Source organism: Mustela putorius, unplaced genomic scaffold (genome assembly GCF_011764305.1).
Source record: "Mustela putorius furo isolate JIRA1106 unplaced genomic scaffold, ASM1176430v1.1 tig00003870_pilon_pilon_pilon, whole genome shotgun sequence".
Lineage (NCBI taxonomy): Eukaryota > Metazoa > Chordata > Mammalia > Carnivora > Mustelidae > Mustela > Mustela putorius.
In genome coordinates, this window is record NW_025422022.1 from 2,548,010 (window position 1) to 2,562,549 (window position 14,540).

Here is a 14,540-nt window from a genome sequence, read left to right on the forward strand (position 1 = left end):
TCTGAGAACATTTTTATTTCTTCTTTTCTCCGTGGTACCCAGAGTCTATGTTAGCTATGTTATGTTAGTCAATGCACTCAACTTTCAATTATGGTGTTCCTTATTCCTAGATTTCCACTTGGTACTTTTCTCAATCTGCTTGGCTGTTTTTACAATCATGCTCTTTTATGTCCCTTATTTCTTCACACTTGATTTTAGCCAAAAGGCTGAGAAGTGGTTCTCCCTTATTTCTTTAAATATAAAACATACTTTATACTATGTCTGGTAAGTCTTAATAGCTTAGCTCTTTGTAGGCCTGCTTCTCCCATCCATCGTTTCTGCTGGCTCTTGTCTATCTATTGATGTGTGATTTCTGATTGTGAACTTATATTCCTTGAAACTATTTCTGAGTTCCTCCAAAGACAGTACATTTTGCTTCTGTTAGTCACCTGGAGGACAATAAAAACCTGATATCACTTTAAATTTCTGGTGTGAGACTTTTCTTAGACTACCTATATTCAAACAAGCCAGCTTCAGGGGTGCTGGTGGCAAAATACACATATACATTCAGGGGACGTGGAGATGTATTCTCTCAGGATAGGCGATCTTCCCTGCTATCTAGGGGGAGTGAGGGGACACACAAGGGAACTGGAGAGGGAGGAGGCAGGCAGATGTATTCATAGTTCACTCTTACAGTAAGTCTATCTTTTTGGGTCTGAGCATCAGGAAATCTATTACTCCTCCCACCTTGGGCAGGCCCTAAGCTTTGTCTGCTATGCTACTGCCCCTTTCCCAACCCAGATGACGAAAAACAAAGTTTAACTAGGTATTTGGCAAATGTCCTAAGGGTAAAAAGTGGCCCCTGTGTCTTAATTACCTCTTTGTACTTCCACTTCCATTTAAAATTTTTTGAGACTTATTATGTAGCTCACTGATCCATTTTAAAAAATGGCTCTTGATATGTATTCCAAAAGTTTTAGTTGTCCTCAGCTGGACCTTATCAGCCATAGTGATGGAGGAAAAAGTCTTTTAACTTGTTCTTTGTAGTACACAGTATCCAAAAACCCCTCTCTTGATCCAGAGGCAAGAGTGAGAACACATACTTAGGAACCAGCCGGCCCAAGGTCAGGTCTCAGACTCACAAGCACTGTGACCTTGGTAGCTCATTTATACTCTGTGCTATTGGTGCAAGAAATAAAGGAGGTAATATCAGCACTTAAAGCAGGGCTGGCTCTGAGAAGTATGCTATAAGGACTTATTATTATTATGTGAACAAGCTGTAATCCCACACCTGAGTAACAGCACACATCTTATCCAATGGTCGAAGAGCATCTGTTCCCTGGCTATCCTAGTCTACTCTACCATGCAGTAACCCTACACCTCTGTACTTACAGCAACAATGACCAGGAGTAATCAACTATGGGCTACTCACTGGATGTCAATCCCAGATACACTCACAGGATGGGCCCTAAGTCAAGAGCAGAACGCTAATGAATGCTGATCTAAGAAACGCCATCATCATACAAACCTGAGTGAACACACAGTCCTTTACCATTAACACAATCTGAAAGGAAGCACGAACATAAACAAACATGATTTTAAGTTTTGTATTTTTCACGGTGGACAGTCATCATTCGCCCCAACAGCCATCTGAAGCCAATAGTCCTGATTGTTAAAAATCACAAAGTTGTATAAATGTTCTCCTCCTTTTCGAAAGCCATGTTCATTTTCTCTCCAGGAAACAGGACTGTCTGCAAAGCCTTGTACTGACAATGTAACCCAAGGAGCTAACTTGGGCTCATCAAAGTAGTGACTGAAAAAGAAAGATAATTCTTAACAAACAGGAAGGACTAGGAATGTTCACATTTTTTTTTTTTTTTTTTACTTATTCAGGATAAGTGATACTTCTGATATTCCAATGAAGCTTAGACCTTAGATTTTATTTAGAATTAAGAGATACAAACTACATTCCTGATCCTATGTGGTATATTCAGTAAATGTTCACCAATTACAGAATGCACAAAACCAACTTTAGCGGTTCCTATGCTCACTGCGGACCATAAGATTCAAAGAGAAAAAAAAAACAAAACAAAACCACAAAGTGTATAGGAATAATTTCTTGCCATCTGTTAACTTAAACAATGCAGAATAATTTACTGAATTAAAAAAAAATCTGACTTTATTATTAGGGAAAATAAAAGTATTAAACTATTAAATGAAAAAGGGTATTAGGATTAAGAAAGAAAACCCTCAAGATTTTAAAAAGTGAAGACTGCTGGGTGTCTGGGTGGCTCAGCTGGTTAAGCATCCAACTCTCGATCTCAGTTCAGGCCTTGATCTGAGGGTCATGAGTTCGAGCCTGGCGTTGGGCTTATTTAAAAAAAAAAAAAAAACAAAGTGAAGACTGAGAAGGCATTATGTTTGCTTCATGGTCTTTTCATTATGGGATCTGAGTTTCCTGATGTTAGATAAAATGTAGCATTTACAGAGTACCTTCTCATGCCTTGTCCAATCCCTGGCACCTTAATGACATCTAGCACTTCACAGGATGTTAGTGCAGAACAGATCTTAGACATGATCTGGATTAAAAAATGGTCAAGTGTTTTCAAAATAAAACATCTGCAGAACTCTAACATTTAAACAGATTATAATGTGTTCCATAGAGTACTGCTGTTTTCTTAAGTGATGTTAAAACTTCCGGAGCATGACAAGAAAAATGAATAGCCTGTTTTTTAAGCAGCTGAGTTAAACTCTGCTCACTGTCTTTTCATAAGGACAAGTACTTGGCAACAGCATATTCCTATCGCCAAGGATAATTACATCATTTAAGATGATAATGTTACCACACTGTGAGCCCAAGCAAGGAAAAAGGGGGTACGTGTGTGAAACAACACTGCTTGGAACAGTAGCACCGCCCCTAAAATGTCAGGTGGGCACAGACAACCAAGATATAAAAGGCAAAAAGCATTCTCACCGCAACTGTTCCAAAAGCAGACAGATCTTCTCTGGAAGTATGAAACCCGTGATTGTACACAAATAAGCTTTGGCAACCACTGTGCTTGGCTGAGGACAGCAATAGGTGGATATGAAGTTATGAGGCTCGTTATTTCTGTCTCACACACACCCACAAAAAGAAAAAAAAGAAAATATATTTACTTCTGCTGTATGATTCGTTTTCAAAGTATAGGCCACTGTGAAGAAGAAGAAGCCAGCCAGAGCCCGAGCCCGCCACCCAGGAGCTGCTACGCACAGTTCTGTGTGACTGAAGACGGCACCTAGCCAGTCCAGAAGCTCAGGAGCACTGCAGGCCGCCTCTGGCTCCCCCTGGAGTGCGCTGCTCCGCAGGACCGGGCACTGCAGCTCTGTCACTGTGCTCAGGGCTATTTTTGGCTGATGCTCCTGAATTCGGTAACTGGAAAAGTGTGACATCACCGTTGATTCTTCTGCACCTTAAAACACACAAGGTCATCTGCATCCTGAAAGCAAGTTCAGTGAATCCCTGAAACCGCCCCATTCCCCCCTGAGAGTTCCAGGGAGAAGGTGAGATTAAGTAACACAGAAGGGAGTTGCGCAAAGCTGTATTCAAATTAAAATAATTTAAGTTGCTTTGGGTTCCTTGTGCCAAAGTTCTGTAAACATTCATTTCCTTTCCCTTTTCCTGGAAAAGCATAATCCTTTCAGATTCAACCCCATATTAGTTTCAGCATTTGCTCTAATAAGAAAATTCTGACTTACTGAATAAAAAAAGCGCTTCTTGTGGCTAAATAAAATTAAGTGAGTTCACTATAGACAGAGGAGTGTATTTGCATAATCTCTGTAAAGTTCCACAAGAGGAACTGAAAGAATCTCATTTAAGCTTATCTTTGAAAACCCAGTAATATCCAACTTATCTTCAAGGATTTTCCAATAGCCTTGGAAGACAGATATAGTGGCCCCTAGGGAGCAAAAGGCTTCTTCGTGTCCAGTGTAAAAGAAATAATCTGCTCTCCTCACCCTCCACCCCAGAGCGAAGGCCAGCAGGCTTACTGGCCAGGATAAAAGACTGGAGTTCCTGCAGCTCGAGATCCCTCTGCTGTAACACAGCCCACAGCATGTGTGGTATCCCCTGGCCCACTGTGTCACCCTGTGGGTAGTGGGACCTGGTGCGTTAGTGTGAGTGGAGACTATGGCCAGGGCCACTACTGTGAGTAATTAAATCCCAAGTCTTATGCCTTCTGCCAGCATCCATGAGACCTTACAGGCTAACTACTTAGCTTACAAGTGAGGAAAATCTCGGACTTTCCCCAGTTTTTGACAAGCCCTTAGAATAATTGGTGCTTTAGGAACCCAGCTCTCCAGAACCGAAAGCACACATGGTCCTCAATGAAGACTTTGTGCAACTGAAATGTCCATCAGTCTGTCCTGTATCTCTACCCTAAGGAGGAGATGCCCTGAAGCATTATAGACTGAGGACTCAGGCTAGCAGCCTGGAGCACCCAGTGACCAGAAACGTCCCACGAAGAGCGGATGGACAGGCATATTTCCCAAACTGACCTACATGCCTCCCTGTCCTCCAAAACCGAGTACGACACCATCACAACTATGATCCTCTAACTCCTTACAATCTTGTGACGGACCAAAGCTACACTCTAAAAGGAGCAAGACACATGGCAGTTGTCAGTACGTCACCACATCTGGTGACCAAACACCCCACTAAATTTCATCTTCGAATCAATTCCAAGTGACAACAAATTTCATTTGACATTTAATGGTATGCCTGACTTTGACCCTAAAATAATCAACAGTTTGTGTTTATAATTCGTGCTATTTTAAAACATACCACCCAAGGCTGTTTGAGGTAAGGTGCAGGAAGGGAGGGGAGAAACAGTAAAAAAGTTAGCTGCATCAACACATAACCCAGGGAGATGAAGGAAGATGGCTGCCTGCCTCGATCATCCCGAGCTTCGGCTCCCGGGGATGCCAGGGGGCCAGAAGCAGCTTCCCGAATAATATTTACGCACATATGTACCCAATATCCTAGGCCACAGGGATGAATCACAATTCAATTCTCCATTATTCCCCTTTAATTAACAATTAGATTTCAAAATCACTGTTCTGTTCCATATTTTTCCATACCTGTATGATGCCAAGCCAAAAGAAAATCAAATTTCAATGGCTTCTTTTCTTTGAAGGACCAAGATATTCTTTCATACTTCTTAGAATTCAGGTTAAAGGATAAATCCATCAAATCAATGGAAACAACTTAAAAAAATGGAAAGAGGAATAAACAGTTCATTCATATATACACAGCCTACACTGTGGAAAAAGGGCTGTAATCAAAAGCATCCGAATTTTTGGAAATTTTACAAATAGCAAAAATTATTTTGTTCGTGCAGTCCTTTGGTTTACCAAATCAAAACACTGCCTCTCCTGGGCATTTCTAGCATTGACAGTCACAATAGCTGTTTTAAGTTCATACTTTTCTGAGGTCAAAGCCCAAGGGCAGAGGTCCCTGGAAGGTCAACCCTAATCTACCTATGGTTGTGACAGCTTCAGTCGCTCATGTTCAAGCTGGACACCATCAGCAGAACCGTAGCTCTTCACTCACGGGGCTATCTCTACTAGTAATCATAAAAGCTTGACAAAAGTAAATTCATTATTAAGAATAAGCTGTAGACTCTTATCTTGGGTTCATTACTTTAATTTTTACCCCCCCAAATATATGAATTTAATGGACCATTCCAATTCTGTGATCCTTATTAGAGGCAGCCCACAGCCAAAGAGAAACAGAAGAGCGATCTTATTCCTTCCAAAGCTCAACCGAGAGCCCCATGGGGCAGAAGTTCTAAAGACAAGAAGAGGCCATATTCCTTCTGAACAAAGAGAAGAGCAGCAATTCAAACATTTAAACTTAAATTGCTACAGGAAGATTACTGACTTGTTGGAAACTGATAGGAGCATAATACTTACTAAATTTCATGACTTTTCTGCCAGAATACTTAGATGGACGACCTTGAAGACCAGTTTCTTCATAAGTATCTTTATCCAGTGATAAAATTAATTTCCCTGTAAATCAAATAATCCTCATAAAAGAGATAATAAAATATGATGTGTTCTCTTACTAAAAGAAAGCACAGCCAAGTGAGCAGTTAAATATGAGGATAATAAACTGCACACAAGAATCGTCTTTATGATACAAGGAGATTACTTATACATACATCCTATTTATGTACAAGAATATTTTTAACATATTATACATACAAGGATATTATTTATGACAGTGAAAACAGAAATTATCTAAATTTTTATTAAAGAACAAATAGTTAAACCATGGTATACCTCTTCACTAGAATAGCTTCAAAATATTAAAAAAAAGTCAGTCAGAACTATTTGCCCCTGATATGGAAAGATGTCTGTGACATATTAAGAAAACAGAAAATTGAGAAACGATGTAGTACAATGTGATTTATGTTTAAAGAAAAAAAAAAAAAAAAAGACCCAGAGGCACCTGGGTGGCTCAGTGGGGTAAGCCTCTGCCTTTGGCTCAGGTCATGATCTCAGGGTCCTAGCCAGGCATCAGGCTCTCTGCTCAGCAGGGAGCCTGCTTCCCCCACACTCCCTGCCTGCCTCTCTGCCTACTTTTGATCTCTCTCTCTGTGTCAAATAAATAAAATCTTTGAAAAAAAAATAATAAGCTTTATGTGTGTTTATAAATTTATAGAAAATGTCAAGAAAAATAAAAACCAACCTGTTAAAAACAGTTCATTCTAAGAAGGGGTGTGAGTGAATCATCAGGAGATTTGACTTTTTTAATTTTTTTTTTTAAACAGTATTTTTTTTTAAATTAAAGAAAGAAAAAATGAGTGTTGTTACCGTTTGGCAGGAGGGCAACAGTATTATCTTCATCAATATTTGTATTGTATGTTAGTGCATAGAACGAACCTGTAAGAGAAAGCCCAGACAATAAATTAAGAAAGAAAGAAAGAAAAAAAAATCACACCTGCAAAAAGTTAGTGGATTCTCTTCACACGATAAGGTATCTTCCAGGTGAGTAAGGGTCAATATCCACCACGGCTCCATCTCCCTCAATAAACCTAAAACCTGGGGCGTCTGGGTGGCTCAGATGGTTAAGTGTCTGCCTTTGGCTCAGGTCGTGATCCCAGGGCCCTGGGATCGAGCTCCATGTCCGGCTCTCTGCTCAGTGGGGAGTCTGCTTCTCCCTCTCCCCGCTCGTGTTCTCGCTCTCAAATGAATAAATAACATCTATAAATAAATAAATAACCCTAAAACCTGCCAAGGCTGAGCTGGAGGACACAGAGGCCACCCTCCAGCTAGTTCATACCGCCACCCAGGGCCTATTTGTGCCAGGTGACTACCATCAAGCAGGAAATGGACTCGGGGTGCGGTGTGTGTCTCTGGGGGTGCTAGCAGAGAGGCACAAAGTAGAATACTAGGTGAGTGCAAGCGCCTGAGAGGAAGACTTCCAGGTAAAGATTCAAAATGTGCCGTGACCTCATGTGAGGTTAGGAAAGCAGTCTCTGTGAACCTCAGTTTTCTTCATCTGTAAAATGGGGATCACAGGCCTAACTCACAGAGCTGTTGCAAGAGTTCAACTGGTTAAGACATGTGAAAGTGTTCCTAACAGCCAGAGGCCGCATTATTAACAAAGTAGCGCCCAACTTCAAAACAGATGAAAGGAATGAAGTTGACGGGACCAAAGACAACACGGCCAGCTGCCCCCGAAAGAGAGGGACCGCAAGTAACTGGATTGTTCACAGCTCCCTGCAGAAGACGAACGTGGGGCCTACAGCAAGAGAAGGGGCGTGCTTACTTTTAAGTTTAGTGACTTAAGTAGTGAGGGGGGAAATCCCTAAAGACAGTCTGAAATACAGTTTCAAACAAGTGCTCCCTAGGAAACAAGGGGAACAAAGCAACCAACCCAGCAGATACGAATGGAAATGGGGTGCGCAGAGAGCGTCAGAGCCACAAACGAAGCAGGAGACAGGGCACCATAAGGAGCACACCACCTGGTGACCCAGCTGCTATGAGAGCATCAGGAGATGAACCTTTCCAGGCGGCTGAGGGGTGGGACTGCTGGGAACACAGCGGTCTTGTGGCCACGCACCGGACAGCCGTGTATGCAAACACACAGCTCCCAAGGCTCTCTCCTCTCCCTGAATCCTTGTTTTAAGATGAGGGGATACCTTTAAGTTACAACCTCCCTGAGCCACACTCATGGGCGAGTGTCATCAGAAAGCACCACCTAAAGAGAGCAGGAGAGGGCACCTGGGTGGCTCAGTGGGTTAAAGCCTCTACCTTCAGCTCAGGTCATGATCTCAGGGTCCTGGGATGGAGCCCTGCATCAGGCTCTCTGCTTGGTAGTGAGCCTGCTTCCTCCTCCTCTCTCTCTCTGCCTGCCTCTCTGCCTAATCTCTGTCTGTCAAATATATAAATAAAATCTTTAAAAAATAAAAAAATAAAAATAAAGAGAGCAGGAGAGAAAGTAGGGGGAGGATACTTAGGGAGGGGGAATGATGCCTACACTTGACCAAACAGACTATCTCTAGGGAGTCCTACTTGGAGCCCTAGGATCGTGATGTGATCTGACTATACTTCTTCCTCACCTTACCACATTCAGAGACACGACAAGGTTTTTCTTACCTTTCTTCACAAAGGAGTGGATGAATTCATGTGTAATTAACTCATGAAGAGGTAAGTTCTTCACAAAGTAATAAGGTCCAGTTTCCATGACTAGGTTTTTCAGTTCTTTTGACAGTATCCCACATTCAGGAATCAGAAATGAAACCTATTGGATGGTGTAACATAAACCAGTCTTATTTTCATGTAGACCAGCCTCCAGCTTTTAAGGATGCTGTAACATATGAAGGCTGTGAAGTTTCCCCCACAGGTTTCTATAAAACTTTTTTTTTTTTTTTAAAGATTTTATTTCTTTATTTGACAGAGATCACAAGCAGGCAGAGAGGCAGGCAGAGAGTGAGAGACGGAAGGAGACTCCCCGATGAGCAGAGAGCCCGATAGGGGGGTTGATCCCAGGACCTTGAGATCATGACCTGAGCTGAAGGCAGAGGATTTAACCCACTGAGCCACCCAGGCGCCCCTCTATAAGACTTTTAAGTTAATTTACCAGTCTCAGGAAAAGAGAAATCTGACAATTCACGTTTTTCATTTCTGTATTCAAACATAGGAAAGCTAAAGAAGCAAAAAATAAAAAAATTTTAAAATAATTTAAAAATTAATGGAAAGCTCTTGTTTGCATTTCACCTTCTGCAAATAAACCGTATGTTTTATATCCTCTCCACTGCTCTAAAATTGATTTTTAGGGAAATAGGGTACAATGGAATATCCTTAGATTTGTTTAACCTGGTACGAGGCTGAAATCAAAGGGACTGTCCCTTAGGGCACAAGGAAATCAGGGACAGCAAGAGGCTCCTCGGACGCGCAGAAGTGGTCGGTGCTGTTTCTACTTTCTCGACAGAAAAATTCGACAGATCAGCCTGGGCAAGGTAAGATACACACCAGACTGCTGCCTGGGATGAGCTTTCCACCTAAAGCAAAGATGTTAAACCTGAACGGCATCCAGGGTTACCCGCGTGCTCCCCGCCTTGCAAAGCACTCTCCCGAAGCTCACACACCAGTCTGTTCCTGAGGGACCCGCGTCCCCACTTGCGCCTCTGAGAAACTGCCACGCCAGTCAGGCCTGGGTGGAGGGAGATGAGGCTGATGAATCGCGAGCGTAAGAGGCTGACACCGTCTCCAGGCTGAGTTTTTGGAGACCTCACCACTTCAGTGGGTCGGTGAAACCGAGCCATAGGGCACTTGACTGGCATCTGGTTATTCTCTTCCCTCGCCGGCCGCTAGATAATTAACCTCACCGACGCCTCAGCTTACACCAAGCGCCCCCACGAGGACGCCACTTTGACGAAGCACCAGCCCCCGTCAGCTCCCGGCAAAGCTCTGAAGTTGCGCTCGCAAGCAGGGCCACCGCCGCGCATTTCTACGCAAAGCTGCCGAGCTGGCGCGCTTCGGCCGGGAACCACAGAAGACAGCAGGCGAGGTGGAAACTCTGCCAGCCCTAAACCTAGCTCCCCTAAATGGTTTAGGAAAGCACGTGCTTCCGGGGTCTCTGCTGGCAAGACGCTCCCACGAGGAGAGAGAAAGAATCAAGAGGCAGGGAGGGGGGCCGAGTCCGGCCCCGATTTCCCGCCATCCCGCGGGTCCACGGCGCACCCATCACTCGCTCTATAACTCCCAGGGTCGTCCCCCACTCTCACTTCCCACCAGCTCCACCAGCGGCAGGATCAAAGCAACAGCAGCGGTTTGGTATCCGCCAGAGGCACGCCGCCGAGGCCCTCCCTACAGAGGAGAGGACCCTGCCCCCGCCCCCGGCGCATCCTGGGAGTTGTAGTCCTGCAGATCCGTGAGCGACCAGCTCGGAACAGTGACGAGACTACAATTCCCAATATGCCTGGCGAGGAGCCCCGCCCCACTGCGCGGGGAGGGCGGGCCCGCGGCTCCGCCAAACGGGACCTTCCCCAAACCTCTCCAGCTCCCGGAGATGAAGCGATGCATGAGGGGCCCACAGAGGCCGAACTCACCCTGTAGTTGTGATAGTGCGTCTCCACAAGATGCCGGTGGCGCGACTTGTCATGGCCGAAGTTGGATTTCTCGCAGACCAGCAAGTGCCGGGGGACTTCCCGCAGCCGGCGCAGAGTAGCCATGCTCTCTCCCTGGCTCCGGCTCTGGGCGAGCTCGGCGCGTCCCGCCCCGCCCCGCGTCCCGCCCCGCCCCGCGTCCCGCCCCGCCCCGCGAGCATGCGCAGTGCGGCGGCGCCGAGCAGGTTGAGGTGGCCCGGGCTCTTGTTCTGGCCAGAAGTGAGGCGAGCCCTTAGTTTAGAAACTTTAGCAGAAGCCTGCCATCGGTACCTAAAACGGCATATTCATTACCTGAAATGGAAATACCTGGCACCTGGAAACCTGGAACTTGCCTTTTCAAACCCATCTTTCTCGCCTTGCCCTCCCTTGCTGCTGTCTCTTGCCGTAAATCCTTCTTCTGGTCCTTCCCAAAAGAGTAAGGAACTCTGTGCAGGAAGAGAATACACAGTTTCTGTTGTCTGCCCTACAAGGACTAAGGCTCCTTCAGAACCACTTTAAGATCCCTTCTTAAAAGTCCATCCGAACGGTTACTGGGGGTTGCAGTGAGAATTCATTTTTCCATAATTTTCCTGATCAGGGACTGCGTTCGTGCGTGCATCTCAAACTGGAGTGTGCACAGACCCGCTTCTGGGCAGCATGGAAGCAAAACAGCCGACTGTAGCACAACTTTCTGGAACACCAGTTTTACTATAAGACTTGAAATAACCAAAGTTAAGTAATTTATAAGGTAAGCATTTAAGAATTTTAAACAGACAAGGCTGGGAAGTCTTCTGCCAGGTAATGTCAGTCACCTGTGCCTGGAATGTCAGCCTTTCTCTGAGAAAACTAAGAAAAACATATTTCCCGTTATTTTAAATGGGAAAAATTATAAGAAGTAGTTCAATTGAAAATTTCTTCCGATTTTCTAAATCACAGTATGGTATCTAGATATGTTACAGCTGTCATATTAGGATATAAAATGCTTAAAACATTACTCCTTGGTAACCTCAACCTGAAGTAGCAGTGGCCTCTCTTAGATGATCATCAGATGTGTACACCTTTGTTAATACTCCAAATTTTGGAAAGTGACTGGTGTGATTTTTTGGCCTACTGATTGCATTTGGAACCAATGTAAAAGTTTTCTTGCAAGCCATTTCATTTAAAGTGTTTTATTAAGGGGGCACCTGTGTGGCTCAGTGGGTTGAGCCTCTGCCTTCGGTCAGGTTATGATCTCAGGGTCCTGGGATCGAGTCCCGCATCTGGCTCTCTGCTCAGCAGGGAGCCTGCTTCCTCCTCTCTCTCTCTCTCTCTCTCTGCCTGCTTGTGATCTGTCAAATAAAATCTTTTAAAAAATGTTTTATTAAATAGTTCTGAAAACTCAATATAAATTATATCAGCTGAAAACACACAGGTGACCAGCCACTAGACAGTTTGGGCATTCCTAACTCAAGTGTCTTCAAGGGAGAACAGTACTTGAGGATATGTTCTGGGGTCGGGTGTGCCTGTATTATGAAACAGAAGGCAAAAATCTCGTTTATTTTAAAGACTAAAGCTGTAGCTTCAAGTAAATTTGGGACTTAAGACCTTTCAGCCTACCCTCACGGTGTTTTGGAGTTCTGTCTGTAATGAACCATTCATTTCTCCTTGCCTGCTGGGTCATTTCTATCAGTATACACACATGCCTTAATGTTGTGCATTAAGCAGAACACCTCTTTTGTCCCTGAATTCCTCTTCATTCTCATCATTGTGTTTCTCTGCTCGATTAGAGCCTCCTCTCTGTGCATTGTCTCCTGAGCCCATTCTGTTCTAGCTTTCCTCTGCACTACTTCACTGACTTGGCTTTTATCAAGGTCACCAATGATTTCCATTTTTGCCAAATTCGAGGCCAAGTTTCTGTTCTTATCTCTGTGTTTTAGATGCACTTGATACAGATGATACAGTCGAACGCTTCTTCCTTTGTATTAACTATATCTTCTTTTTTCTGTATTATACTCCAGTGCTCTGGCATCTGGGGCCTCACTGACCAGGGTGAGACTGGCCCTTCCAGGGTTAGCTAATTCCTAAAGATAGCAAATAACTTGTGCAGTGAGCATGTCTTTCATTCACAAACCAACTAATCTGGAGTTGACACCCTGAAATACCTCTTCTGTGAATTGTCACACTCTTCCCCTGTCTAATAACCCTAGGGCCGGGTACTAGATAACTGGGGATAGTCTACATTCCAAAGCCCATAGAAATTCTTCAAACGAGCCAATCCTAAACATACCTCGTCTGTTCACCCTGCCTCACCCATCCCTTCCCATAATAAAAGCTCTGAGGGATACTCTCCCCTCACTCCCCCTGCCTCCTGACCAAGCCAGATGCACTTGGCTTCCTGTGTTCACTCTGCATGGCCTGCCGTTCCTCCCGATTCTAGGGAAATGTAAGTAAAAACTTCATCCTTTAGGACAGTCATTTGCCGTACCTGCTAGAACAAGTCCCTGGTTACGTGTGAAAACGTTCCTTGAAACACTTACCTCTGGAGTTTTGAGCACCTCCCTGCTCCTGGGCTCCCTCCCGTCTGACTCTACCTTCCTCCCCCTCCTCTAGATCTCTGGTGATCCTTACCCTCCACCCGTCTCTTTCCTGCCCTCTCGTCTCAGAGTGATCCCAGGTGGGCTCACAGCTTTCAGTACCGTCTGTCTCCTGAGAGCCACCAGGCTTGGGTGCTCATCCATGGGGCGGAGGGCGGGGGCGCCCAGGCGTCGTTCCTGACTCTTCTTCCCATCTCACCCCATAGGTGATCCCACCGCAGGTCTGTGGCTTCTTGGTTCTGCCTGCAGCCCGCATCACGGTTACACTCTCCTGTGGCTGCATTTCCAGTTCCAGCCGCCTTCCCCTCTCCTCTCTCCGTCCACTGCCAACCACAGGCTCCTCCTACCCACCTCCCGGCTTCCCGTTTTGCCCTCCTGCAGCCTCTTCACTCAGCATCCAGGCTGACTTCTCAAAAACTTGGAAAATGTGATACAGACATAGTTCATTTTGTTGCACTTCACTTTACTGTGCTTTGCAGATACTGTGTTTTTAATAAATTGAAGTTTGTGGCAACCCTGTGTCGAGGAACTCTATTGGTGTTATTTTCCCAAGAGCATCTGCTTCTTTTCTGTAGCTGTGTCGTATTTTGGTAATTTTCACAATATTTCTAACTACTTCTTTATTTGTTATGGTGCTCTGTGATCAGTGATCACAACTCTGAAAGCTCAGATGATAGTTAGCATTTTGGGCAATAAATAATTTTTTAATCAAGATATATACTTTTTAGGCATAATGCTATTAATATACTTAATAGATTATAGTATAGGGTAAACATAACTTTTTTTTAAACATTTTATTTATTTATTTGAGAGAGAGAACCAGCAGAGGGAAGAGCAGAGGCAGGGAGAGAGAGAACCAGAGGAGAAAAGAATCTCAAACAGACTCCCCACTGAGTGTGTGGAGCCCAACATGGGTCTCGATCTCACAACCCTGAGATCACAACCAAGGCTGAAGCCAAGAGTCAGACACTTAATCAACTGACCCACTTGGGCACCCCGAAGCATAACTTTTACATGCACTGGGAAACCAGGAAATTGATTTGACTCACTCTATGTGGTTGGCTAGAATCAAACCTGCGATATCTCTGAGGTAGGCCTCTGTATACTACCGAACCCCCGTTTCAATCCTGCCTGGCTTTAAACTGGCTTTTCAGTGCAGTCGAGTACAAGGTTAGATAACCTGGCCCTGGCCTACAGCCTCATCTCCTACCCTTGCTTGTTCATACTATTATTTATCTGACTTTCTGGTATCTAGAGCTAAAAGAAATCTTAGTTGACAAACAGGTATTAGATCATCGATTTGAGAAAAAGTCTAAGGATGATGGCCCAAGAATGGCATAAATAAATAATAAAGAAA

The 14,540-nt window shown here is 44.3% G+C and overlaps 1 protein-coding gene across 3 annotated transcripts; it reads right to left on the bottom strand.

The window, feature by feature from the left end:
* Positions 1-1,572: 1,572 nt before the first annotated feature.
* RPP40 (ribonuclease P/MRP subunit p40) lies at positions 1,573-10,760 on the bottom strand. Of its 3 annotated transcripts, none has more exons than XM_004753646.3 (8): positions 10,575-10,760; positions 8,620-8,764; positions 6,832-6,900; positions 5,929-6,024; positions 5,095-5,220; positions 3,230-3,428; positions 2,954-3,088; positions 1,573-1,792 (listed from the first exon to the last, which is right to left on the bottom strand). In XM_004753646.3, the coding sequence occupies exons 1-8, from the start codon at positions 10,695-10,697 to the stop codon at positions 1,594-1,596; spliced, it is 1,092 nt and encodes a 363-aa protein (XP_004753703.1). In that variant the 5' UTR covers positions 10,698-10,760; the 3' UTR covers positions 1,573-1,593. The 3 variants fall into 3 exon arrangements, with proteins under 3 accessions (XP_004753703.1, XP_004753704.1, XP_044922943.1); XM_004753647.3 differs by lacking the exon at positions 10,575-10,760 and adding an exon at positions 10,251-10,354; XM_045067008.1 differs by lacking the exon at positions 10,575-10,760 and adding an exon at positions 9,104-9,122.
* Between the last annotated feature and the right edge of the window lie 3,780 nt (positions 10,761-14,540).

Excerpts from the sequence above, each read along its gene's own strand:
- RPP40 (XM_004753646.3), bottom strand. The coding sequence starts at position 10,697 with ATGGCTACTCTGCGCCGGCTGCGGGAAGTCCCCCGGCACTTGCTGGTC. Across the intron at positions 8,765-10,574 it reads CGCACTATCACAACTACAGG|GTTTCATTTCTGATTCCTGA; the intron begins GTGAGTTCGGCC and ends ACCATCCAATAG. Across the intron at positions 3,089-3,229 it reads GTCTTCAGTCACACAGAACT|AAATAACGAGCCTCATAACT; the intron begins GTGCGTAGCAGC and ends TGTGTGAGACAG.